General features: G+C 43.2%; 1 protein-coding gene across 6 annotated transcripts in view; it reads left to right on the top strand.

Annotated features, from left to right (window-relative positions):
- The window catches only part of ARMC9 (armadillo repeat containing 9), a 137,321-nt gene that overhangs the window by 27,238 nt on the left and 84,860 nt on the right, over positions 1-25,223 (top strand). For 4 of the 6 annotated variants that reach the window (XM_050963801.1, XM_050963802.1, XM_050963798.1 and 1 more), the window contains exons 10-11: positions 4,205-4,303; positions 14,821-14,856. In XM_050963801.1, coding sequence (XP_050819758.1) covers positions 4,205-4,303; positions 14,821-14,856 — 135 coding nt within the window. The remainder of the gene's footprint in view (positions 1-4,204; positions 4,304-14,820; positions 14,857-25,223) is intronic. The other 2 variants (XM_050963799.1, XM_050963800.1) reach the window with 1 other exon arrangement.

Raw genomic sequence — 25,223 nt, 5'->3', positions numbered from 1 at the left:
TCAGGGGAGTCGGGGTGGAGCAGGGGTGGGAAGAGGCGGGGCAGGGGTGGAGAAGGGGCGTGGACTTTGGGGAAGGGGTGGAGTGGGGTGGGGCCATGGCGGAGCAGGGGTGGGAGCCATGGGGAAGTGGCGAAGCACAGGCTGGAGCAGCACGCAGCTGCGTAGGGCATCAGGAAATTTGGTGCATACTTTGCATATGCGTAGGGATGGCCCTGTCTGTCAGTTCAGCATGCATTTAATAGACAAACGGAAATCTTAAGGAGAGATTCTCCCTTTGTCCCTTCATGCTGCCCTGGTGGGGTAAAGGTGCCACAAAGGGCTGGAACAGAATTACCCCAGCTGGGGAACAGTATAGGGCAAGCATAATTGTTTCTGTTCTGCTATCTCATGGGCTCTGGCATAGGTGTAGGAAAGGAGAATCTCCATAGCGCACAGTGGTATGAACATTATGGACTATGGCACAGCACAACAGCCCTTGGGAGGCTGCTTTAAATTAGAGACACCCACTGGGCGTCTCTAATTTATACCAGTCTCCTGGCTAACCCAGGATCTGGGTGGTGCAAGGATGACTTAAAGCCATGTGTGCCCTCCATCCTCCAAGCTGAATTTTGTGTTATGTTAACTTAGTTAGTAAAGAAAAGTTCCCATGAAGAAGGAGAGTTGTCTCTGTGCAAAGAGGCTCAGATCCCTGTCTGTGACTCAGGAATGCACAGCCCAACTTTGGGTGGAGGCATTGCAGAGATGTCCTTGAAAGTCCTTCTCTGCCCCTGAGCCAGGGCAGAGGCCTGACCTACACTACAAAGGTAGGTCGATGTAAGGCAGCTTACCTCCACCCTCTGTAAGCGTCTGCGCTACAGTGTTGCTCCCACTGATGTAAGTCACCCACTACGCTGACCTAATAACTCCAGCTCCGTGAGAGGCGTAGGACTTAGATCGATGCAGTTAGGGTGAGGCAGTGTCTGTTTAGACACTGCGTTACTTATGTCGCCTGTTGGCTATCAGCCCCACACGGGGCTCATGGCTGGCAGAGCCCCACAGTACCCTACACAGTTAAGTTGGTAGAAGTGCTCCTGGTGAGGATGCACACCACGGCATGTATGGACGTGAACCACTGTAGTAATTACTGAGGTCGACATACAGCCACCAAACTTAGTAATTTGTGTATAGACAAGGCCTGACTCTGTGCTGGTCTAGTCTTCCAGTGTAACTTGGAACAGCCTGAAGGCTTTTCGTAATTATGCTGGCTACCAGTAGCTTCCAGGGGCTGTTGAGGTAGCAGAAAGTGGAGGTTGGGGTCGCTACACTGGCTCTGTGTCACAGAAGGATCTCCCTACACTTGGGTGAACGTCTTGTGGCTGGTGACCAGGGCTAGATTAGTGCAGGGGCTTTAGGGTCTGCAGCCCAGGGTATCAGGCTAAGGGGGACTCTGCAAAAATAAATCATAATTATATACAATTCAGTGGTCACCAACCTGTCAATTGCGATCGACTGGTCAATCCTGGAGCCTCTGCCAGTCTATCTTGATGTCCAGGCTGCTAAAAGTCCAGCGGCGCAGCAGGGCTCAGCGAGGCTGCCTGCATGCCATGGTCTCATGTCGCTCCCGGAATCGGCCGGCTGGGGAAGGGGGCAAGGCAGCTCTACGTGCTGCCCCTGCCCCCAGTACCTTCCCCGCAGCTCCTATTGGCCAGGAACTGGCCAGTGGGAGCTGCGAGGATGATGCTTGCGGGCACAGGCAGAACACGGAGACATGCTGTCCCCCTCCCCCAGGGGCGTGCAGAGATGTGCCAGCAGCCGTCCTCTTCTGGGAGCGGCGTGGGGCTATGGCTGGCAGGCAGGCAGCCTGCCTGAACCCTGTTGTGTCACTGGCTGGGTGCCGCCTGTGGTAAGCGCCTTCTGGCTGGAGCCTACACCTCACACCCCCTCCTGCACCCCAACTTCTGCACCAGGTCAGAATCCCCTCCTGCACCCAAACTCCCTCCCAGAGCCCCCACCCTTCACCCTCTCCTGCACCCCAATACTCTGCCCCAGCCTGGAGCCCCCTCCTGCGCCCAAACTCCTTCCCAGAAAGAAACTAATGTAACAGCTGTTCTAAGGTAAGAAGTAGGCTATTTTGATTTAACTATATTCTACATGTTTTAAGCCTGAAATGTAACCACAGAACAGCTTTATATTAATTAAAAGGCAAGTTTAGTATAGCGTTAATAGCTTCAATGCCATAATTGTGATCATTTTGTTTTAAATTAGGAAAAAGACTTGTATACATGGGCCTCACAAAATCTAATAGCCCTGGGCCCACAGGAGAGTTAATCCGGCCCTGCCAGTGAGTTTAGGGTTGCTTTCTGCTGATGAAGCAGTGTTAAAGTGGCACCATGCAAGGAATAATCTGCCACAGTGTGTGGACTTCGCTTTAGAAAAGGATGGGAAAGGTGCCTGCTCACACTAGCTTTGAAAATAGTTGGGAGTAAATGTCCAGTCATTCGCTGCTCCCATTCCATACCTTGGTGTGGTGCTGTCCTAGGTGAGATTCCCTGTGTTCTTACATGGAGCTGTGTCAAGAGCACCAGGCTAAGGGGCTGTTATTTTGACTTTTGTTTTCCTTTGCACTCAAAGCAAAGTACAGTGCATCATCTGATTCTTCCCAAATGTGTCCAGCTGGTGGCGCTCTTGAGTTGTGGATCAATGTTTCTACTCTGGGTCTGACTTTCAGGTGGTTTTGAACTTTGAATAGAATCATGTTGGAAGTATATTAGTTCTGACTGAAAGTATTGGTGTGTCCCTGCCCATCATTTAAGAAAAAAACAGTTATGGCCCCAAACTGGGCTATTTAAGATAATGTTGTTTTACACTTCGAGGAGCTTGGGAACCTGGCTACTGCTGCTTTTAGAGTGTCCAAGAGATGTTACGAATTGGGGTTCCCTGGAGAGGAAAGCGCAGGCTTCTCAGCTACTGAAGAGCTTTCAGCTGCTTTGAGGCAGGTAGATCCCTGTCCAGGAGCCCCTATTCTCAGCAAGGGGGAATGAAGTGTCAACATCCCAACCCTCAAATCCCCCGATATCCAGGAAGCATATGGCCATTTCCCTGGGAGGCAGCGCTGCTGTGATTTTATTTTCCGAAAAACTCTAAAGCCCACTGTAAACAACATGAGAATTGTATGAAATGACGAACAAAATATATACATATGTGACATGCACTTTCTCTCTCTCCTGGATAGCTGTCTCTGTATGCTTTGAGCTCTGCCATTTGTTTAGGCAGGCTTATGGTGAGGTGTTGCCTTATAATTCTCAGCAATATTGCCATTTAGTCTTTATTCTTGGTTTAACTTCCCTTTTAACAAAAGAAAACTTGTACATTGACTTTAGTGTGATGAATTTTCATTTCTGGCACCTCCTTGTAAAACTACTTACTGCAGCGGTTCCCAGAAACATTTTACTAAGGTGACCCACCAACTCCATTTTGTCTTTTTTTTTTTTTTGTGACCCCTCCCCCCCTCCAGATCCAAATTAGTCAGGAGGCTCCAAATTCATAGGCCAGCATCCTTCCCCAGCTCCTGCTCCTTGGTGCCCCACCAAGGAGGCACCAGCCACCCACACCAACCACCTTGGTACTGCAGCCCTAATCCCAGCCTAGTGCAGAGTGGAGGCCCCAGGGTAGGGTGGTGGAGAGCAAACTCACCCTTCACTCACCTTTCAGAGACAGCTCCAATCCCATGTAGCTTGGCCCACTCCCCACTCCGGGCATTGTGACCTGCTGCCATTCAGATTTGCCATCATGGAGGGGCAGCGGGTCCAAGTTTGAGTGAGTGGTGCTGCAGTCTGGTGCAGAGGGTCACAGCACCACTCAAGTTTGTCCTGTCCATCCCCCTTCATGACGGGGGTGGGTGGGGATGGTGGCTGGGATAAACCTGAGTGGACTGCGACTCCATGTGCCAGGTCACAAAACCCAGAACCGGGCCCAGCCCTGTGGGAGAGAAGCCACTGCTGCAGGGTGATAACGGGGCGAGCTTGCTCCCCCTTCCCACCCTCTCCTCTGCCTGCAGGGTCTCACTTCCACACCGCACCCAAGACCAATCTAGAACTTTACTGTGATCCATTAATGGTTTGGGACACACCACCTGGGACACATTGACTTCCTGTACAAGTACCTGGCTGATGTCAAATGGAAATGTTACGTAATTCCATGTGCTTGGTTTGTTTCTTTATTTTAGATCACGCCAGAATATCTTCAAAGTGTCTGTGTTCGTTTGTTTAGCAATCAGATGAGACAAAGTATAGCTCATAGTATTGACTTCACGAGGCCTGGAACCGTAAGTACAATCAATACTGATATTTGCTCTTGTCTCTGTAGCCATCTTAAAATGGAATACTCATTAAGCTGTATATTTAGGCTTGGAAGGATTAGATGTTTATTGGTAAATGTGGATTTTGCCGTACATACACACCAATGGAAAATATTTCCATCAATGACAGAAATATACAGACGGACAAAATAAGAAAAATGCTGCTTCAGGACTTAGTAGAGTTCAATGTAAGGAAATTTCCTTTGTCTATTTTGCCATGTGATGTTGACAGTTTGTGTTTTACTGGTTATAAAGCTTTAACTTTTGAATCTCAGTGGCTATTGTCATTAAATTTATGCGGTGGGTTAGACAATTACGTAATTAAAATGATTTTAAAAATGCTTAAAAATGTATATCAAAATTATCCATTGAATTCTTCTAAAAGATCAGATTCAGCCAAGTCTACATATATTGCACCAGGGACATAAGATTATGACTCTACATATAAAATGTAAGGAGTAATGTACACCAAGCTTACGTAAGGTTATGATTACATCTTGGGCCTCTGATGACCATGGTTATATTGCCAGTTCCACAAAATGGAATTACAGCCTCATATATAGGCTTCTGAGGCATCTTTATCTTATAATATATGATGAACTACATCGCTGTTAAGAATCTACAGGCATACTTTATCTCATTTAGTTCCATTGTAGGCCTGCATCCAGGTCCTGTGGGTAAATACCTTAGCTCCTGTCGATGGACTCCCTGGAAGGCCTGATGGTTCTTTCCCAACTCATACCCTATCAGATGGCTGCACTGGAGCTATAGTGCTGTTTTCCCATTCTGTCCCTCTCTATGCTGAGTCAGGGCTAGATTTGCAAAGGTGTTTAAGCACCTGAAGATGCAGAGAGACCCCTAGTGGAATTTATAAAAGCACCAAAGCAGGTGTGGCATGTACCTCCCGTTGAAATATTTGCTCTCCAAATATCTAATACACGGAAGTCTGAGGTATTTAATTACAGAGTAAATATTATTGAATGGCTTTAAACTTTAACTGTCCATGTGTTTTATGTAGTTGAATTTTCTCCTTTCTTGTGACAAACAACTTTAGTATTAATTAAAATATTGTGTGCCATTACTTTGTCTTTCGTAAACTAACGTGATAACTTGCCCATTGTTTTTCGCCATGACAGCACCAAGTCTTCCTCACTGTATAGTGATAGTTTGTGATATGTAAAAAGAACAACAAAAAGAAGCAAGAATTCTTGCTGATCTGTTTCATTTGCCATTCCAGCTGATCTTTATAATAACAGTATATAGATTAATTGGTTGTACAAAGAGGAGAGGATTGTTTACATGTTCCATACCCTTTCTTATGTTCTTGTTTAGGCGAATGGAGTACACCTCACAGATCACCATGCTCTATTAGATCTCCTTTGCTTCAGTGTACTATCGTGGTCAGCATTGCTTTCTCTGACTTGCAATATAAAACTTTATGCCTCCACTAGCCTTTTTCAAAAAAAATCTTCCACTATTATAGTTTCACTGGTGCAGCTCGTTTAGTGGTAGCAACAGTGGGGTGTGCTAATGTGAACAGGCAAATATTTACTATCTTGTTATTGTAGACTTTCCCTGAGCTGGATTAGATGACAGTGATAAAATGCGGGGGTCTTCTCTACATTTGTACTCCCTTGTTACTGCTATTGGCACAGATCCATGAACAGCAGTGTAACCGTGGGTAACTTGCCATACAAGACTAGCATAGACCCAGTCTGAAAGGCAAATGATTCCTTTCTCTGTCCCTTCTTTAGATGATTTAGGCCCTGGTTCTGACACCACGATGCCTGAGGGCAATATGAACACTTGGGAGGTTACTGTACAGATGTTTTGGTTTGTTACAATATTTTTTATTTGGTGTATGATATTCTGTTCAGTTCTACTGAAGGTTTTCCACTGTGAAAACACTGCATCTCTGGTGGATCCCACTACTTTCCTCCTGTTTCTACTCCTCGCTCTCTAGTCCCTGAGCTGTGACTATGACCACAGCTATAAGAGAGACAGTTACAACACAGTTGTCACCTGGCCTGATTTACAAGAGGATTAAAATTTGTAGTGTGGGAGGGATCTAATCATGTTACCAACTGAGCCGTTAGCCAAGGTTTGGGGACAGGGTTAACTATCGTCTGCCCTGCAAATCTTAACCACCTTGTAAGCAGCTCCTCTGACTCAGTCCTTTCATCCTTCTGAACTATAGAGCTTTTGTTTGTTTCCAATTTAAACAGTGTGCCTCCCAGAGCCACTCTAGGTGTGTGAACAAAGACTAGTTAGAAACTCAAACAAGAATAGTAATGTCAAAAAAGGAAAACCTGCCCAGCTCATCCCACTTCTTTAGAGACAGCTGAAATAACTTGGCATTTCACAAAATCCGGGACTTCTTCCTTGTCCATCTGTATGATATGCTGCAGCACTCCCAATCTTTGCTGACCTAGAAAGCAGAAGAGACTAGGACTAGAAATCAAATCCAGATCTCCAGCAGGCAGTGCAGATTACTCACAAGGCTGCTGAGGTAGCCTATCACTCTTCCCTTTAAAATTTCCAGATAACTGGTTATTATGCAACTAGATGTTTTGTCTGGCCTTAAGTAGTTTCAGCTGTTCACATCAGCTTTGGAATAAAGCTAGAGGCGCTGTGTCCCAAGTGACATAGGGCAGAATCAGCTATCAGAATCTGAGCCTGTAACATCTGTGCTGGGTATGTGTTGGAAGGTCACTTCACTGTTTACCTTAAACCAATCAAAGAGACCAAAATATGGCCTCTCCAACTACTCTAAGGGCTTTTCTACATGGTGTGTTAGTGCACACCTCTGGGGTGTCAGTTCTAGTGCTCATCTAGTCCACGCCCGTGTGGAACCTGCTGGTGGTGTGGCATGCTAATGGTGTTAATGTAGTCTTGGGTCCTAGGGAACTGATAGTTCACACCAGCAAGACCCACATGCACCAGTTAATGCGCGACACACTGATGCGGACTAGAATTTCCATCCTCACTGGGATGCAGTAACTCAAAATGTAAACAAGCCTTCAGTAACTGTCTCCCCCACTTATAAAGCTCTCTCTGACCTCTCCTTTGTAACAGAGGGCTCAGTTCTGCCCTCAAATACACTGCAGTGCCCTGTGTTTTTTGTCAGATAAAGTACTCCACACAGCATGCGTGAATGAACTCAAGTGTCAAAGAGCAGGACTGAGTCTTAATACTATAGGCGACAGTTCTCTGTTGTACAAAAGAAATAAGGCTGTATACCTTGGAGTACATTCTTAAAAAAGGATTTCCTTTGTTTGTTCTATTTTGTTCCCTGCTCATTGAACGTTGCTCTCATTTTGGACATAGGAACATCAGAATGGCCCTACTTGGTCAGACCAAGGGTCCATCTAGCCCAGTATCCTGTCTTCCAACAATGGCCAGTGCCAGGTGCCCCAGAGGGAATGAACAGAACAGGTCATCATCAAGTGATCCATCCCCTGTCACTCATTCCCAGCTTCTGGCAAACAGGCTAGGGACACCATCACTGCCCATCCTGGCTAATAGTCATTGATGGACCTATTATCCATTAGTTTATCTAGTTCTTTTTTGAACCCTCTTATGGTCTTGGCCTTTACAACATCCTCAGGCAAGGAGTTCCACAAGTTGACTGGGCGTTATGTGAAGAAGTACTTCCTTTTATTTGTTTTAAACTTGCTGCTTACTAATTTCATTTGGTGACCCCCCTAGTTCTTGTATTATGAGAAGTAGTAAGCAACACTTCCTTATCTACTTTCTCTACACCAGTCATGATTTTATAGGCCTCAATCATATCTCCCCTTAGCCATCTCTTTTCCAAGCTGAGAAGTCCCAGTCTTATTAATCTCTCCTCATACGGAAGCCGTTCTATACCTCTCATCATTTTTGTTGCCCTTTTCTGAACCTTTTCCAATTCCAGTATATCTTTTTTGAGATGGGGCGACCACATCTGCAGACAGTATTCAAGATGTGGGTATGCCATGGATTTGTATAGAGGCAACATGATATTTTTAATGAGTCATTTTTATGGGTTGGGAGAGTGTTGTGGTGGAATACAAAATTCTGAGGCCTCTGGGTGGTCATATAATTGTAATCAAAGGCAGAGTGCATCAGCTCATTGGGTGTACTGTTATCGCACAAGAACACACATCTTAATGTGTCATAGTGTAGTTAGAAGTCTCTCCTTCCATCACTGAAAGGAGTCCAAAGCAGAAGGGTAAACCTAAAAGCTAGATGTTCCCACTGGACTGACTTCCAGGATTCAGGCATTGATGTCTCCACAAGCATAAGACTTAGGCCAGGGCAATGCCGTGGACAAAAGGGTCTGGATCTGAGAATGGGAAGTCAAAGCAGCAGCGCTGGCAGTTCTGAAAAAAACAATAATGGATTTGAAGCATTTAAAGAGATGATCAAATTCCTAATTTTCTGAAGTTCAGTAAGCTGGTGGGTAAGTTTAAAAATGAATGTATTCGACTTAAAAAAAAAAAAAAAGTCCCACCCGAAGGCTGATTATGCTGTGGACCATCTGCCAAATGCTGCCCAGAGAGTTCCATAATAAGGCTCTCATCTTTTTAATATAGAGCATGGATCAAAGTGGGGCATTATGTGTTCTCTAGGTAACAACTGTCTTTTGTCGATACTAAAGTACTCAGCGAATAATGGACTAGGATCTCTAGGATATACCTACACTACAGAAAAGCACAGCCACAGTTGGCTCAGTTCAGCTTCCTTGGGCTTTGGAGCTAAAACTTGCGGTGTAGACATTTGGGCTTGGGATGGAGCCTGGGTCTGAAACTTTGCAAGGGGGTGGGTCTCAGAGCCTGAGCTCCAGCCCATGCCTGAATGTCTACCTTGCAGTTTTTAGCCTGAGCCCAGGAGCCCTGGTGAATTGACTCAGGCTCTGAGAATCAGTGTCGAGTTTTGCTTTTTTATTGCAATGTAGATGTACTCCTAGTCTCCATCTCTGAAGTCATATTTGTTTAGTGCAAGCTAGATGTGGCTAACAGGCTTCTGGCTAATTGGCAATGTGGGGCTTGATCCTTCAAAGTACTGAACACTCTGACCTAGTCCAGCACTGCTCCTAAGCACATGCTTAACTTTAGCAGGAGTAGTCCCTTTAACTTCATTAGGCCTATTGACATGCTTAAAGTTAGGTATATGCCGAAGTGTTGGGCTGGGTTGGAGCCAGTGTGCTTAGCATCTTGCAAGGTCAAGCTCATGGTCTTCAGCTGACTAAAACTGGTTGCCCTGGTACTACTTTCTACATTGTAGTACGGGGTATGCTTCCTGGCTGTGAGATTGATAGCCTTCATGTTGTTAGTGCTTCCTAATTCAGATGTAATTGTTTGTTTTGGATTGAAACTTGATGTAAAGGTTTCAGCCTCACGAACACTTGAAAAAATGTTCTCAGTTGAAGGAATAATTTTACAAGTTTAAATACATTTGTTTTTAAAGCTTTTCAGACCATAGTCCCCTCAACTGTTATTTGGCAGAAGAAAACCAAGGTCTCTAACTAAAGATTCAAGCATGAGTAGTCTCAAATAAGATTATGCACGAGTAAATTACTCTCACACTTAAGTCTCTACAGGATTGGCCTCTAAAATTTAGCCCACTTGTCTGTATTTTAGATCACTGGTTCTCTTCTGTTTTGATCCTAAGTTAGTCTGATGAAAAATATTCTTCCGGTTATTTGAAAATAAAAAAAAACCTTAAAAATCATGCAACAAAAACTAGGAGGAGACTAGGATTTATATCGACCCACTACCCTGAGTTAGAATTGTAATCACCTTGTCTTGAGGATTTAATCACATTATTTATAGACTCATAGACTCATAGACTCATAGGTCAGAAGGGACCAATCTGATCATCTAGTCTGACCTCCTGCACAAGGCAGGCCACAGAACCCCACCCATCCAATTTTATACAACCCCTATCCCAGGACCGAGTTATTGAAATCCTCAAAAATGGTTTGAAGACCTCAAGCTGCAGAGACACCACCAGCAAGCGACCCGTGCCCCACGCTGCAGGGGAAGGCGAAAAACCTCCAGGGCACCTGCCAATCCGCCCTGGAGGAAAATTCCTTCCCGACCCCAAATATGGCGATCAGCTAAACCCTGAGCATGTGGGCAAGAGTCACCAGCCAGCACCCAAGAAGGAGTTCTCCGCAGCAACTCAGTACCCATCGCATGCAACATCTCCCCGCAGACCATTGAGCAGACCTGTCTGGTGGTAATTCAAGATCAATTGCCCAAATTGACGATCCTATCATAACATCCCCTCCATATACTTATCAAGCTTTGTCTTAAAGCCAGGAAAGTCTTTTGCCCCTACTACTTCCCTCGGAAGGCTATTCCAGAACTTCACTCCCCTAATGGTCAGAAACCTTCGTCTAATTTCAAGTCTAAACTTCCTAATATCCAGTTTATACCCATTCGTCCTCGTGGCTACATTAGTACTAAACTTAAATAATTCCTCTCCCTCCCTCACTTTGCCACAGGCCAGTGAATACATTGGGGAAAAAAAATTATTCCAATTTTTTTTCATGTGAAGACGAGGCCGAAGGAGAAGCCTGAACCTTCAAAAGACCTTAAGATATTTCTACACTGTAGCTGGAGGTGTAATTTCCATTTTAGATAGATGCATGTGTGCTAGTTTTGGTCAAGCTGATGCACTAAAAGTAGCAGTGTAGCTATGACATGGCACTACAGACTAGCTTCCCTGAGGACAACCCTGTCTGAGATTCTAGGTACAGTAAGTACTTGGCTGACTAGCCTGTGCCACCACCCGTGCTTGCTGTTTGTAACGTGCTAGCTCAATCCGAGCTACACAGATGTGTCTATCACCGCCAGCTCTGTTAGAACGTGGTAGCTAATGCATGCTTATCCCTTTTATCCTCGTCTAGACAAAACTGAAATTTTGTTTTAAAATCACCTTTTATGTTATTCTAGAGAGAGACTTTATCATGGCAGTTTGGAGCATTTAGCACTTGGGGTTTTTTTTAAGGTCATATTTTAAAATATGTTAACGCTGAAACACAAACCCATAGAAGCTGATGAGGCACCTAAAACACAAAATGTTAACAATGAAATATAAAACACTCAAAGTCAGTGAAACTTCTAAGTGTAAAGGTGAAGAGAAATAACTTCCTTGATGGAACCTGTTGTATTTAGAGTCCTGAGTGCGTCTCAGTCAATGCCCTTTTAATGGGATTGCATTATGACTAAGAATCCAAATAGTTGACAGCACATACTGAACCTATATTAAATTGTAAAGTCCTTCACCTTTAATTTAAAAAGCATATTACATTCTTTCTCTGCCATTGGCTATTAGCTGTTCCCTTGCGTTCTGTTTACCTTTTGGGGACTAAACCATTATTCTACTTACGTTGTACTTGTCCATTTGGCAAATGGTAGGTTTCTTCTGGCATAGCTCATAAGGGTGTGTGCGGAGAAATCCTTATTTTTTTTATGTTGACACTCTTGTCAGATGTCAGCTTTTGCTGACATTTATTTATTTAATGACTGCATATAAGTCATGTATTGTCTTAAGCCTCTAGGACTTTGGGTTTTGTTTGTTTTCTTTACTGTGTAACCACTGCTTTTTTTCCTTAATAAGCACATCTTCCTTGCTAATGTAAATGTGCGGTTAAATAGTAGCTACTTTGTCACAAGTGTTCTTTTTTTGTTAGTAAAATGCTCTCTATAGCAGGTTACCGGAGCAAAGCCAGGCGGCACAATAGTAGAATTCTTGTTTTTAGCTTTCCAGAATGTAAATTTTCTGTGGGTGTACTTCTGTCATTTAAAAAAAACAACCCACCTATTATGTCAGCTAATTGCCTTAAGTAGACTCGTCCCAGGACAAAATAGACCTTTTCCTGTCTTCTCCACTCCTGTGTAGAAAAAAATGCTCATATGTGATCTTGGATAATGCAGAAACAAAACTGCTCTATATTCCAGACAAAGACAGGTTATGCTTTCCTGGTGATGCAGAGTATGGTGTGCATTTCATGTGTAACTACTGTCTGCACTGAGGGTAGGGGAGATGTTTCATGTTTGAATAAAATGTCTTAGTTCTGGAGGGAAGGGGAAACTTGGACTCCTGTATCTCATTCCCCTCTCTCCTCCCTCAAATGGTCTAGGTATTGGTTTCACAAGCAAACACAACAAATGCTATTTCCGAATCCAAATCATGATGGAGATTAGAAAATTCCTGTATCCTTACTTAAATTGAAGGAATAGTACAGTATGGATGCTACTTAAATGAGGGATTTGCAGATTGTAGCATTTTCCTATGTACTTATTTGTCTACACAGGAAGGTTAGGGTGACCAAGTAGCAAGCGTGAAAAATGAGGACAAGGGCTGAGGGGTAATAGGCACCTATATAAGACAAAGTCCTAAATATCCAGACTGTCCCTATAAAATTGGGACATCTGATCACCCTAAGGCAGGAGTAACTAAATACTGAGGGCTCCTCTACACACAAACTAAAACCAAAATAAACCAAGTGGGTGCATTTTGTATCATTAGTTATATTGGTGCCAGTCTGTATGTGAACACTCTTATTTTAGATTCAGAATGTCCTATTTAGATTTAAAAACAACTTAAGTTAAATCGAAAAAGGACACTCTTAATTTGAAATGAGTACGAGCAGATTTGTACTGAAATAACTTGAGGCTGGTCTACACTACCGTGGTAAATCAATCTAATTTACACAATTTTAGTTACGTGAATAAGGTAACTGAAGTCGATGTAGTTGGATCCACTTACCGTGGAGGCTACACTGTGCTGTGTCGATGGGAGCTCGTCTCCTGTCAATTTTCCTTACGCATCTTAGGGAGGTGGAGTACACAAATGGATGGGAGAGTGTTCTCTCATCAATTTAGCATGTCTTTGCCAGACCCTCTAAATCGACACTCACTGCATCAATTGCAGCAGTGCCAATCTACCAGTAAGTGTAGACATGCCCTGAAGGTGGGAATTGCATCTGATTAAGGCTATATGTAAATACACTAGCCATTTAAAGTGCAATATGTCCCAAATACACTAGCCATTTAAAGTGCAATATGTCCCTTTTTTGTGCTAAAACTATGAGAACGTCTACACTTTTTAATGGCTTGAGTTTCACTGCAAAAAGAAAACCACCTTCATGAGAGGCATACAGTTCTTTCTGCTGTTCTTTTTGTGCAGCTGTGAAAGTGAAGACACGTTCTACCTGTGTGAACATCTTCTGTCCTCTGGAGGATATCCCACAGTACCAAAAGTGACCACTCTGGCCAGCATCTCTGCTGCTGTGACGCCAGGGAAATGGATGTCCGCCCCTTCCCCTGCAAGCCCTGGGAAGTTTGAAACTCTCTTTCCCTTTGCTTGTAGATGTGGTGGGGAAAGCAGCCAGACAGCAGGGCTTTTTTTTTTTTAAATGCAATGAAAGAAACAAGGAAGTAATGGGGCTGCTGGGACATGAAGCAGTGCATCACGGGGCACTGAGCAGGGATCCAGAATGCCTTCCGCTCACCCCCCTCTTCCCACAAGCCCTATTGAGAGAGCTGCACTATGGGATAGCTACCCCACAGCGCTACTCTCACCCGCAATGGAAGTGCTGCTAGGGTACACGCTTTGACGCCTGAGGAATTAAGTGAATACACAAACCAGCACTTTTCTTTCACTGGTTCCCTGTCACTGGTGAAACTTACAGCACAAAAACTCTGCAAGTGTAGACATACCCTTAGTTAGTTTGATTCCGGTTTGTATGTAGCTACACCCTGACTTTGACCTCTGGGAACTCACCTCAGTTCAGCTCTGAAGCTGCCTTTGGTAGGAAATTGCTTATAGACTAATCCTGCCCCTGCCACCCCCTGTATTATTTCTCACAGTTGTCACGCTGAACTTGTGAGAAGTCCTAAGCAGTGCAAGTGAATGCACTGACAATTACATTCTCATTAGTTGGTGTCATCCAGTCAAGACTGGGCTCACTGGTATCTGTTGCTCTAACTATATAGTGGTACAGTCCCCCTAGTATGAAGGCAGTTATACCAGTATGAAGGTGTTTAATACCTATATAGCTATGCCTGTACAGGAAGAATATTGGTAGAAGGCACCTTTATACCAGTATGACTGCATCCACATTAGGGGTTGTACTGGTATAAAAATATATTGGTTAAAAAAATCATATCCAGAACCAATATAATTATACCTATACAAAAAGTGTGTGTAGACCAGGCATGTCTGTAGCAGGCCTAACAATGCAAATGGCAACTAGAGGCCTATCCTGTCCTCAGTCCCACAGCCATAGGTACTAATAGCTTTATTGCAGATTTAGAGGAGGAGGAGGAGGAGGAGGAGGCGTTTGCACTATGCTCTTCAAACTCAGTCTGTTACTCTTCAACTAATTTTATTTGTTTTGGGGTTTAACTGTTTTCTCTGTGAGTTATTTCTGTTAACTTATATTTTTAATCTTCTTTATTTTATTGTGTGCCTGTTTGTCCATAAAGGGATATTACTCTCTCAGCCCTTGTGATGACGGATATGTAAGTTTCTATATCTTCTTTATACCTTTCACATTGCCTGCTGCAGCCTGTCATATTCTGTATTTCTCTTCTTGCTCTGTGTATGATAATTTCACTTGCTCTATTTTCATTCATACCAAGTCACTGACTGTTATGGACACTAGTTATTTTTTTTTAAACCTATATAAGGGTTTGGGGAACCCTTGCATGCAGAGCAAGGTATAAATTCCAGTGGAACTCATTCTGTGTAATGTATTTGACACAGAGCATCTCAGCTCAAGAGCTGCATCATACCCGAACATAGCTTCTTTATAAAGTGTAGGAGATGCTTGTTTGATCTGTGAGCCTTAATACTTAGCACTTGAATAAAACATTGCATCTTCAAAGTTCAGTGCAAACACTAGCTACCCCCCACAACACCCTGTTAAGTAAGTCGATAAACTACTTAAGATAACATGGCAGAGATTCACATTCTTTTCCCAGAAGAGCTACATGTATTTTTTTTTTTATCACAAATTGAAATCGGGTCTCTAAACATGATCAAATACCACATCATTTTCATTTAAAAAACCAAAAACAAAATAGTTCAGGGAGTGCTGATTGTGCCTTCTGCACCCCAGATGGACATTTGTATTCTGACAACATTACAAGTGCATCACAAGCATCTGATGTTGCCCACAGACAGTGCATTCTTTGCAGAGAAAGGATATTGATCTGCTAAACAATCTAGTACGAAATCAAACCAAAAAGAGCTACTGACACCTCCTTTAAAAATGTCGAGCAATGTTCGGTTTAGAAAATCGTGTGTGTGTGTATTTCCCCCTGCACTACTCCTGTCTTTAGTAAGGATGTTTGCATAAAACATGATTTTTTTTCTGCTCCATTTGCTGCTTTTACTTATTCCTCCTCTGAAAATGCAGTGAAACCTGTAGAGCTCACCCTTAGTGGATAACCTCTTGCTTTAGGAAACTGCCCCAAAGTATCCCTGAATGCACGGGGCCAAATGTAACCTTAGTGTACTTCCATTGATCTTCACCCGTTGAGTGCAAGCCAGGCCCACCTGTACTAAAAGATGATCTCCATTAAGCAATACATTTCTGCTGATCCTTTGAGTCATCATTTATCATGATCTTCATTTGGTGTTTGACATTCCACTCGCTTCTGCAGCAGCCAGTTGTGAGGTTTTAACAAGAAGGATTGATTTCAGATGGGGAATTAGCAGGAGTGAAAGGACCCTGGGAGAAACACGTATTGCTTTTTATGCCGATGGTCTTAGTTTAAGATAGATAGAAAGATGCAAATTAAAAAAGAATCCACTTATTTTCAAAGCTATCCACAAAGCATCGTTGGTCTCCAGTTGGATGGCATTCGTTAAGCTCATAGGGATGGTTCTTTTTTTCCACACAGTGTTTCAATTCTTTACTCATATGTTGTATGCATTCTAATATGCTGGTACCTGAGGCAGCCTTTTAGTGGGATCACACTAATGCACCATGATAATCTTGCACTGTACTTCGATTCATTTATAACTGATCTATTTTAGAGGATCTTTTTTGTATGAGAAAAGAGAAATTTGCATAAGACCAAATACATGAAAATACCTGCAGTATTATAGGAACTGACCATGGGCCAGATCCTGAGATCATATAAATTGGCCTAGTTCCAGTTACTTCAGTGGAGCTATGTGATTTACACAGGCTCAGAATCTGGTCCATTACAGATTGCATCTGATTTTTTGGTTGGCACCAGCATATTATGAATAATGAACAAGTTCAACATCCAAACTGTAGGCATATTGTTTATATTTCAGGGTGCTAGTAAGCTGAACTTTGATCTTGTAATTTACATCTTCACCAGGCACCTACATTTTTAATTCTGACCTCAGTTACACCTCTGTAAATTCAGAGAACCTGCAAGTTTTACACTGGCTTTTCACCCTAGTAACTGAAATCAGAAGTGGCTTTCAGCTGTATGCTGTACCACATAAAATAATGTAGACGAGCCAGTTGGATGGATGCAGAGCTACAGTATTTTCTAAACCATCTTTGGTTTTTGGCTCTCAGATGGCATGTGTCTGTTTTCTTTTATAAACATTGATTTCCCTTTGAACTTTTTTTTCTATTCAACCCTGGTCACTTTCATGCTTTGCTTCTTTCTGTAATGAAGGGCTGCCATCTGTAGCTACTTTGCATTATGACAGAATTACTTAAATTAATATGGGGCAACTGGGTCGGCTTTGGCAAGACCTAACACAGCTACATTAGTCATAGGCCTATGACCCTGCCAGATTGAGCTGTGCTTGGGCTATTGGTTTTTTATTTCTTGATTTAAAGATGCCTAGTCTCTGCATTCACTGTGTAGGTCTGAAAAATTGGCTGGCCGCAAGGCATATTTTGTGTGGGATTTTGTACAGAATGAACCCTTACGATGTCACAGATACATTTATATACCGTATGTTCCTCTTAATCATTCAACTGGCAGCCTGCAAAATACTATTATTCAAAAGGTTAAAATATATCAGTACCTATCCCATGGAAAGAAAGATCAGGTGCAGGTGTCAGGGTGAGTAGATGGCTGTTAAAATGGCCTGGCGAGTCCTTTTAATGTTAGCTAATTGTAGCTAAAGAGCAACATTGCACTGGGTAAACTTGAAAACCTGAGCGGAAGCATTGTCTAGAACAGTGGTTTTCAACCTATGATCTGTGAATCCTAGAAGTCCCGCAGACTGTGTCCAAGATTTGCAAAGGAGTCTGTATCTCCATTTGAAATTGTTTAAGGGTTCGCAAATGAAAAAAGGTTGAAAACCAGTGGTCTAGAATTTAAGTTATAGGGACTGTGAGTTAGGGGGGTCTTTGTTTTCACCTCTCTCTACCTCAGTGTCCCTAGCTGCAAAGTGGGGATTTACTTACCAGCATCACTGGGATTTTATGAGGCTTAGTTTATTGTAAGATACTCTGAGATCCTTGAATGGAAGGGCAGCATATTTATAGAATACTTGGCCTGATGTTTTTGCTGTTTCTCCTACAATTATTTCTGATATCTGCTTTTAAATAAGTCCAGTTCTCCTCCAGAATCCAGTTTCCCCTTCTGCTAGACCCATGCTACGTTCAAAATCCCTATGCTTATGGCATCAGAGTTTGCTCTGTTGCCATAGAAATAACTATGATGTTAATAGTTCAGTATTATGACTTCAATATAAGAATCAAGAAAGAGGATTCAATAGACTGTGAGGGATTAAAATCTTAGTGCCAAGTTGGCTCCAGTACCCTCGTAGTCCCATTGAGTGCATTATGCAAAGCAGTCCACACGGGGATCCATACATACTGTAAGTAGATCCAGTTACCTTTTCCAGGTAAATTCTCATGTCACTTTATGCGTATTAGGAAAGGAGCATTGAATGTTAAATGCTTTCCCAGTGTGAAAGTCCATATTTAAAGTGCTTTGTGGAAACCTTGATTACAGTGAGTATTTTATTTGTTACTAAATTTTTAATAGGACCAGTTTCTTTCAGATCTCTTCTTTTTTGCCTCCTGTGGTAGTGGATGTTGTGCTGTGCTATTGTATGTAGAATGTGCTGCTCATGAACCATAAAGGGTTTATTATGGATCGCGATGGGTCGGGGTGAGAGGTGTATCAGTGGTCAGACTTACCCACAGAAGTTGCTACCATGCCTCATTATCTTTGAGTCCTTGAGCCCTTATTCTGTGACATTCCTCCTGAAAATGCAACCTTAAAAAGCAGCTTCATTGTGTCAGTCAGCCAGTGTGCCTAATGTTGCTGCTCTCTCCCAGATGTACTGCTTTCAGGGCTGCTATATCCAGGTGTGACAGTGGAGGAAATGGGATTGTGCCACTGTCCAGTGCATATTAAAAGTACAAAACTTAATCATGAGTACGTGAATGCCTGAATTAGATAGACTCACATGAGCTCAGGACCATTTGATGTTTTGATGTCAAAGGGAGAGAGCTAAAACCAGTTTTTGTAGTTTGTGTAAAGGTATTTAACTAGGAACATGTCCTGAGACTGGAACCTCTCAGATCAATACCAAACAGAGGGTATGTCTACACTACGGGATTATTCCAGTTTTACATAAACCGATTTTGTAAAACAGATTGTATAAAGTCGAGTGTATGCGGCCACACTAAGCACATTAATTCGGCTGTGTGTGTCCATATACTGAGGCTAGCGTTGATTTCCAGAGCGTTGCACTGTGGGTAGCTATCCCGTAGCTATCCCATAGTTCCCGCAGTCTCCCCCGCCCATTGAAATTCTGGGTTGAGATCCCAATGCAAAAACACTGTCGCGGGTAATTCTGGGTAAATGTCGTCACTCAATCCTTCCTCCATGAAAGCAACGGCAGACAGTCATTTCACGCCCTTTTTCCCTGGATTGCCCTGGCAGACACCATAGCATGGCAACCATGAAGCCCGTTTTGCCTTTTGTCACTGTCACCATATGTGTACTGGATGCTGCTGACAGTTGTGGTACTGCAGTGCTACACAGCAGCATTCATTTGCCTTTGCGAGGTAGAGACTGTTACCATCCCTATTGCACCATCTGCCATTGTAAATTGGCGATAAGATGATGGTTATCAGTTGTTTTGTACTGTCTGCTGTCATGGGTGTTCCTGGCTGGCCTCGCTGAGATCGGCCGGGGGTGCATGGACAAAAATGGGAATGACTCCCCGGGTCATTCCCTTCTTTATGTTTTGTCTAAAAATAGAGTCAGTCTTGCCTAGAATATGGGGCCAAGCGTACTAGAGAACCAGAGAGCACAGCCGCTCTGTGTCAGAGCCCCAGAGATCCCACAGAATCGATGAGCTGCATGCCATTCTAGGGGGGTGCCCCTGCAACAACCCCACCCGTTGCTTCCCTCCTCCCCCAACTCTCCTGGGCTACCGTGACAGTGTCCCCCCATTTGTGTGATGAAGTAATAAAGAATGCAGGAATGAGAAACACTGACTTTTTAGTGAGATAAATGAGGGGGAGGAAGTCTCCCGCTGCTATGATAGTCCACGCAGGGCATTAAAGAGTGAGCGGGGAGAGAAGCGCAGCCTCCTGCTGCTATGATAGTCCAGGCAGTACAGAATCTTTTCTTTAGACATGAAAGGGGGGGGCTGATAGAGCTCAGCCTCCCGTTGCTATGATGAGGACGGTTACCAGCCGTTCTGTACCATCTGCCGGGAATGACCGGGAATCATTCCCATTTTTACCCAGGCGCCCCCGGCCGACCTCACCGAGGCCAGCCATGAGCACTCACGGGCTGATGATGACGATGGATAGCAGTCATATTGTACTGTCTGCCACCAGGAAGGGAATGCTGGTGTTCAGCGCTGCAGCACCCTATCTGCCAGCAGCATGCAGTTGCCATAAGGTGACATTGAAAAAAGGTGAGAAACGTTTCAGGCATTGGGAGCTCAGCCAAGAATGCAAATGCTTTTCTGAGACTGTGGGGACTGTGGGATAGCTGGAGTCCTCAGTACCCCCTCCCTCTCTCCATGAGCGTCCATTTAATTCTTTGGATTTCCGTTACGCTTGTCACACAGCACTGTGCTGTGGGCTCTATATCATAGCCTGGAAATTTTTTCAAATGCTTTGGCATTTCGTCTTCTGTAACGGAGCTCTGATAGAACAGATTTGTCTCCCCATACAGTGATCAGATCCAGTATCTCCCGTACCGTCCATGTTGGAGCTCTTTTTGGATTTGGGACTGCATCGTCACCTGTGCTGATCAGAGCTCCACGCTGGGCAAACAGGAAATGAAATTCAAAGTTTGCGGGGCTTTTCCTGTCTACCTGGCCAGTGCATCCAAATTCAGATTGCTTTCCAGAGCGGTCACAATGGTGCATTGTGGGATACTGCCCGGAGGACAATACCATCGATTTGCGGCCACACTAACCCTAATCCGACATGGCAATTCCGATTTCAGCGCTACTCCCCTCGTTGGGGAGGAGTACAGAAACTAGTTTAAAGAGCCCTTTATATCAATATAAAGGGCTTCGTTGTGTGGACGGGTGCAGGGTTAAATCGGTTTAACGCTGCTAAATTCGGTTTAAACGCGTAGCGTAGACCAGGCCAGAATGAATTGAAGTAAGCAAACAAAACACACTGTGAAATATGCAGGGTGTGATGAGTGACGTGGGGCTTGCAGTACATTTTTTTTTGGCAGGCTTAGTTATAGGAACTTTGTAAGGTATGTGTGTACATGCCACTCCCAGCTTAATGTGGGACAAATCACCTTGCAGCTAAGGGAAGAGCACTTTTATGGAGTACTGAGTAATAAAACAGGAGTTAAAACTGGAATATTATAACTAAAAGATTTGATTGCTCTGCAGTTCTTTCTTTGGTTATAAAGCCCTATTGAAGAAGGCTGTAGAGTTCTCCAGTCTGTCTTTATTCATAGAGATGGCCACAAGTTTAATAAAGAACGAACTGTGGTGGCCTTATACCAGAATATGTTGTTCCAAAATTTAATGTAAGGCATAGAACAGCATTAAGATTTCAATTAAGATCTCTTCACACCTGATCAGCTGTGGCCTGAGGACACAGTGGTGTTCAGCTATCCCTCAGCATACAGTATGGACAGGCATACAGTATGACACAGATGCTTGTCCAAGGCCAACCGAAAGCATCATGGAAACTGAATGTGTAGCCCTATAAACCATGAGTGTTCTAGTAACAGCTTTCAAATGGCTTTCTGTAGAAATCAGATAACTTTCTAGCAATGTTTTACTGCTATTCTTGTTCTCATAAAGTTAATTTAGGACCAAACAAGTTCCAAAAATAAAGCACATTGTTAAAGAATTATAATTATTATTTATTTTAACTCATGTTAACCTAATTTCTGTATCAGTGTTGTTCCCTGACAGAGTCAAACATGGTCTGTTTCCTGCTTATGCATTATTTAACAGCCAAGGGCATTCATTTAATTTTACTGCAGTACCCATCCTTTACCTAGCATTTTTCATCAGTAGATCTCAAAGCAATTTACAAAGAAAGTCCAGTATCATTATCTCCATTTTACAGATGGGGAAGCAGAGGCCCAGAGAGGTAAAGTGACTTGCCCAAGATCACCCAGCAGGCCAGTGGCAGAACCAGGATTAGCACCCAGGTCTCCTGAGTCCCTAGTGCTCTTTTCACTAGGCAACACTGATATGTTGCAAATTGGCTTTTGTCAAAGTAATCACATATCTGGGCACAAGGAATACACCATCTGTGACAAGATTAATTCTTCATGGCATCTTGAATGATTCCATTATTTGCCATTGATGCTTCTAAACTATGTGCAGCCAGATTCAAAAGCAAAAATCACCATAGGCTCATAGACTTTAGGGTCAGAAGAGACCAATATGATCATCTAGTCTGACCTCCTGCACAAAGCAGGCCACAGAATCCTACCCATCCACTTCTATAACAAACCCCTAACCTATGTCTGAGTTATTGAAGTCTTCAAATTGTGGTTTGAAGACCTCAAGCTGCAGAGAATCCACCAGCAAGTGACCCATGCCCCACATTGCAGAGGAAGGCGAAAAACCTCCGGAGCCTCTGCCAATGTGTCCCGGAGGAAAGTTCCTTACCAACCCCAAATATGGTGATCAGCTAAACCCTGAGCATGTGAGCAAGACTCACCAGCCAGCACTCAGGAAAGAATTCTCTGCAGTAACTCAGATCCCATCCCATCTAACATCCCATCACAGACCACTGGGCATACTTACCTGCTGATAGTCAAAGATCAATTGCCAAAATTAAGCTATTCCATCATACCATCCCTTCCATAAACTTATCAAGCTTAGTCTTAAAGCCAGATATGTCTTTTGCCCCCACTGCTCCCCTTGGAAGGCTGTTCCAGAACTTCACTCCTCTAATGGTTAGAAACCCTTGGTCTAATTTCAAGCCTAAACTTCCTAGTGTCCAGTTTATACCCATTTTTTCTTGTGTCTACATTGGTACTAAGCTTAAATAATTCCTCTCCCTCCCTAATATTAATCCCTCTGATATATTTATAAAGAGCAAGCATATCCCCCCTCAACCTTCTTTTGGTTAGGCTAAACAAGCCAAGCTCTTTGAGTCTCCTTTCATAAGACAGGTTTTCCATTCCTCGGATCATCCTAGTAGCCCGTCTCTGAACCGGTTCCAGTATGAATTCATACTTCTTAAACATGGGAGACCAGAACTGCACACAGTATTCCAGATGAGGTCTCACCAGTGCCTTATATAATGGTACTAACACCTCCTTATCTTTGCTGGAAATACCTCGCCTGATGCATCCTAAAACTGCATTAGCTTTTTTAACGGCCATATCACATTGGCAGCTCATAGTCATCCTGTGATCAACCAATACTCCAAGGTCCTTCTCCTCCTCTGTTGCTTCCAACTGATGTGTCCCCAATTTATAACTAAAATTCTTATTATTAATCCCTAAATGCATGACCTTGCACTTTTCACTATTAAATTTCATCCTATTACTATTACTCCAGTTTACAAGGTCATCCAGATCTTCCTGTATGATATCCTGGTCCTTCTCTGTGTTAGCAATACCTCCCAGCTTTGTGTCATCCGCAAACTTTATTAGCACATTCCCGCTTTTTGTGCCAAGGTCAGTAATAAAAAGGTTAAATAAGATTGGTCCCAAAACTGATCCTTGAGGAACTCCACTAGTAACCTTCTTCCTGCCTAACAGTTCACCCTTCAGTATGACCCGTTGTAGTCTCCCCTTTAACCAGTTCCTTATCCACCTTTCAATTTTCATATTGATCCCTCTCTTTTCCAATTTAACTAATAATTCCCCATGTGGAACCGTGTCAAATGTCTTACTGAAATCAAGGTAAATTAGATCTACTGCATTTCCTTTGTCTAAATAATCTGTCACCTTCTCAAAGAAGGAGATCAGGTTGGTTTGGCATGATCTACCTTTTGTAAAACCATGTTGTAATTTGTCCCAATTACCATTGACCTCAAAGTCCTTAACTACTTTCTCCTTCAAAATTTTTTCCAAGACCTTACATACTACAGATGTCAAACTAACAGGCCTATAGTTACTCGAATCACTTTTTTTCCCTTTCTTAAAGATAGGAACTATGTTAGCAATTCTCCAGTCGTACGATACAACCCCTGAGTTTACCGATTCATTAAAAATTCTTGCTAATGGCTTGCAATTTCATGTGCCAGTTCCTTTAATATTCTTGGATGAAGATTATCTGGGCCCTCCGATTTTGTCCCATTAAGCTGTTCAAGTTTGGCTTCTACCTCAGATGTGGTAATATCCACCTCCATATCCTCATTCCCTTTTGTCATCCTTCCATTACCCCTAAGCTCCTCATTAGCCTTATTAAACACTGAGGCAAAGTATTTATTTAGATATTTGGCCATGCCTAGGTTATCCTTAACCTCCACTCCATCCTCAGTGTTTAGCTGTCCCACTTCTTCTTTCTTTGTTTTCTTCTTATTTATATGGCTATAGAACCTTTTGCTATTGGTTTTAATTCCCTTTGCAAGGTCCAACTCTACATGGCTTTTAGCCTTTCTCACTTTATCCCTACATGTTCTGACCTCACTACCATGAATGTGGTAAAAGTGAATGTATAGCATTAACCCCAGAGCAATTATGTAGAAATAGGCATTTATTTTTGCATGAATGAAATGAGCCCATCACACTTGACCCCTAGAGCAGATACCGGGGAAAAAAAAGGAGCCCCAGTACATTAACTAGTATTGTAAACCAACTCCTGTCCCTAAAGAGCAGATTCTGCTTACACTGAACAATAGCTTCTTCCATGAGTAGTTCCGTTGATTTCAAAGGACTACTCCCGGAGTGAGGTTATAGTCAGTATGGTTAAGGATGGCAGAATTTGGCCCTTAATAGACTGTATACTTTGTCTACAATCATACCACAGGCAAACACCTAAGAAAAAGAAATTGGCCTTACATGGTAGGCCCTAGAGGTCAACAAACCCAGGCATTGTCAGAGAAGTGAATGCTAGAGTCTGGAGCCGTCCACCAGGAGCGTCCTGCCCTCAGCATTCCGATATAGATAGGGAGTATCCTCAACTGTCGTGGCAGGACTTTGAGAGTGAGGAAGAGTCTCTAGGCTGGGCAGGAGCCAGTCCAGAGCAAGCATTTTGCCAGGCCCCATCAAACTGCCTCAGGAAAAACCCCAAGTTGTTAGGTCTTTTGATGAACTTTCTTCATTAGTTGTCCCACTTTATCAGACTGACCTTAAGAATGCCCACCGTGTAAGAATTTTCCCAACCCATAGTTTCTGTAGCTCAAAATTAAAAAAACAAAACTCTTCCAAAAACTCCGAAAGAGGCTCAGTTCTGTGTCCTGTTACACATTTTCATCCACACTATTTATAACTTCCTCTAGTGCATGTCCTCTGTTTTGGTTACA

The sequence above is a fragment of the Gopherus flavomarginatus genome, chromosome 8, assembly GCF_025201925.1.
Source record: "Gopherus flavomarginatus isolate rGopFla2 chromosome 8, rGopFla2.mat.asm, whole genome shotgun sequence".
NCBI classification, from domain to species: Eukaryota; Metazoa; Chordata; order Testudines; family Testudinidae; genus Gopherus; species Gopherus flavomarginatus.
Note: the sequence above shows the minus strand (reverse complement) of the source record. Positions and strands in the feature narration are given on the sequence as shown.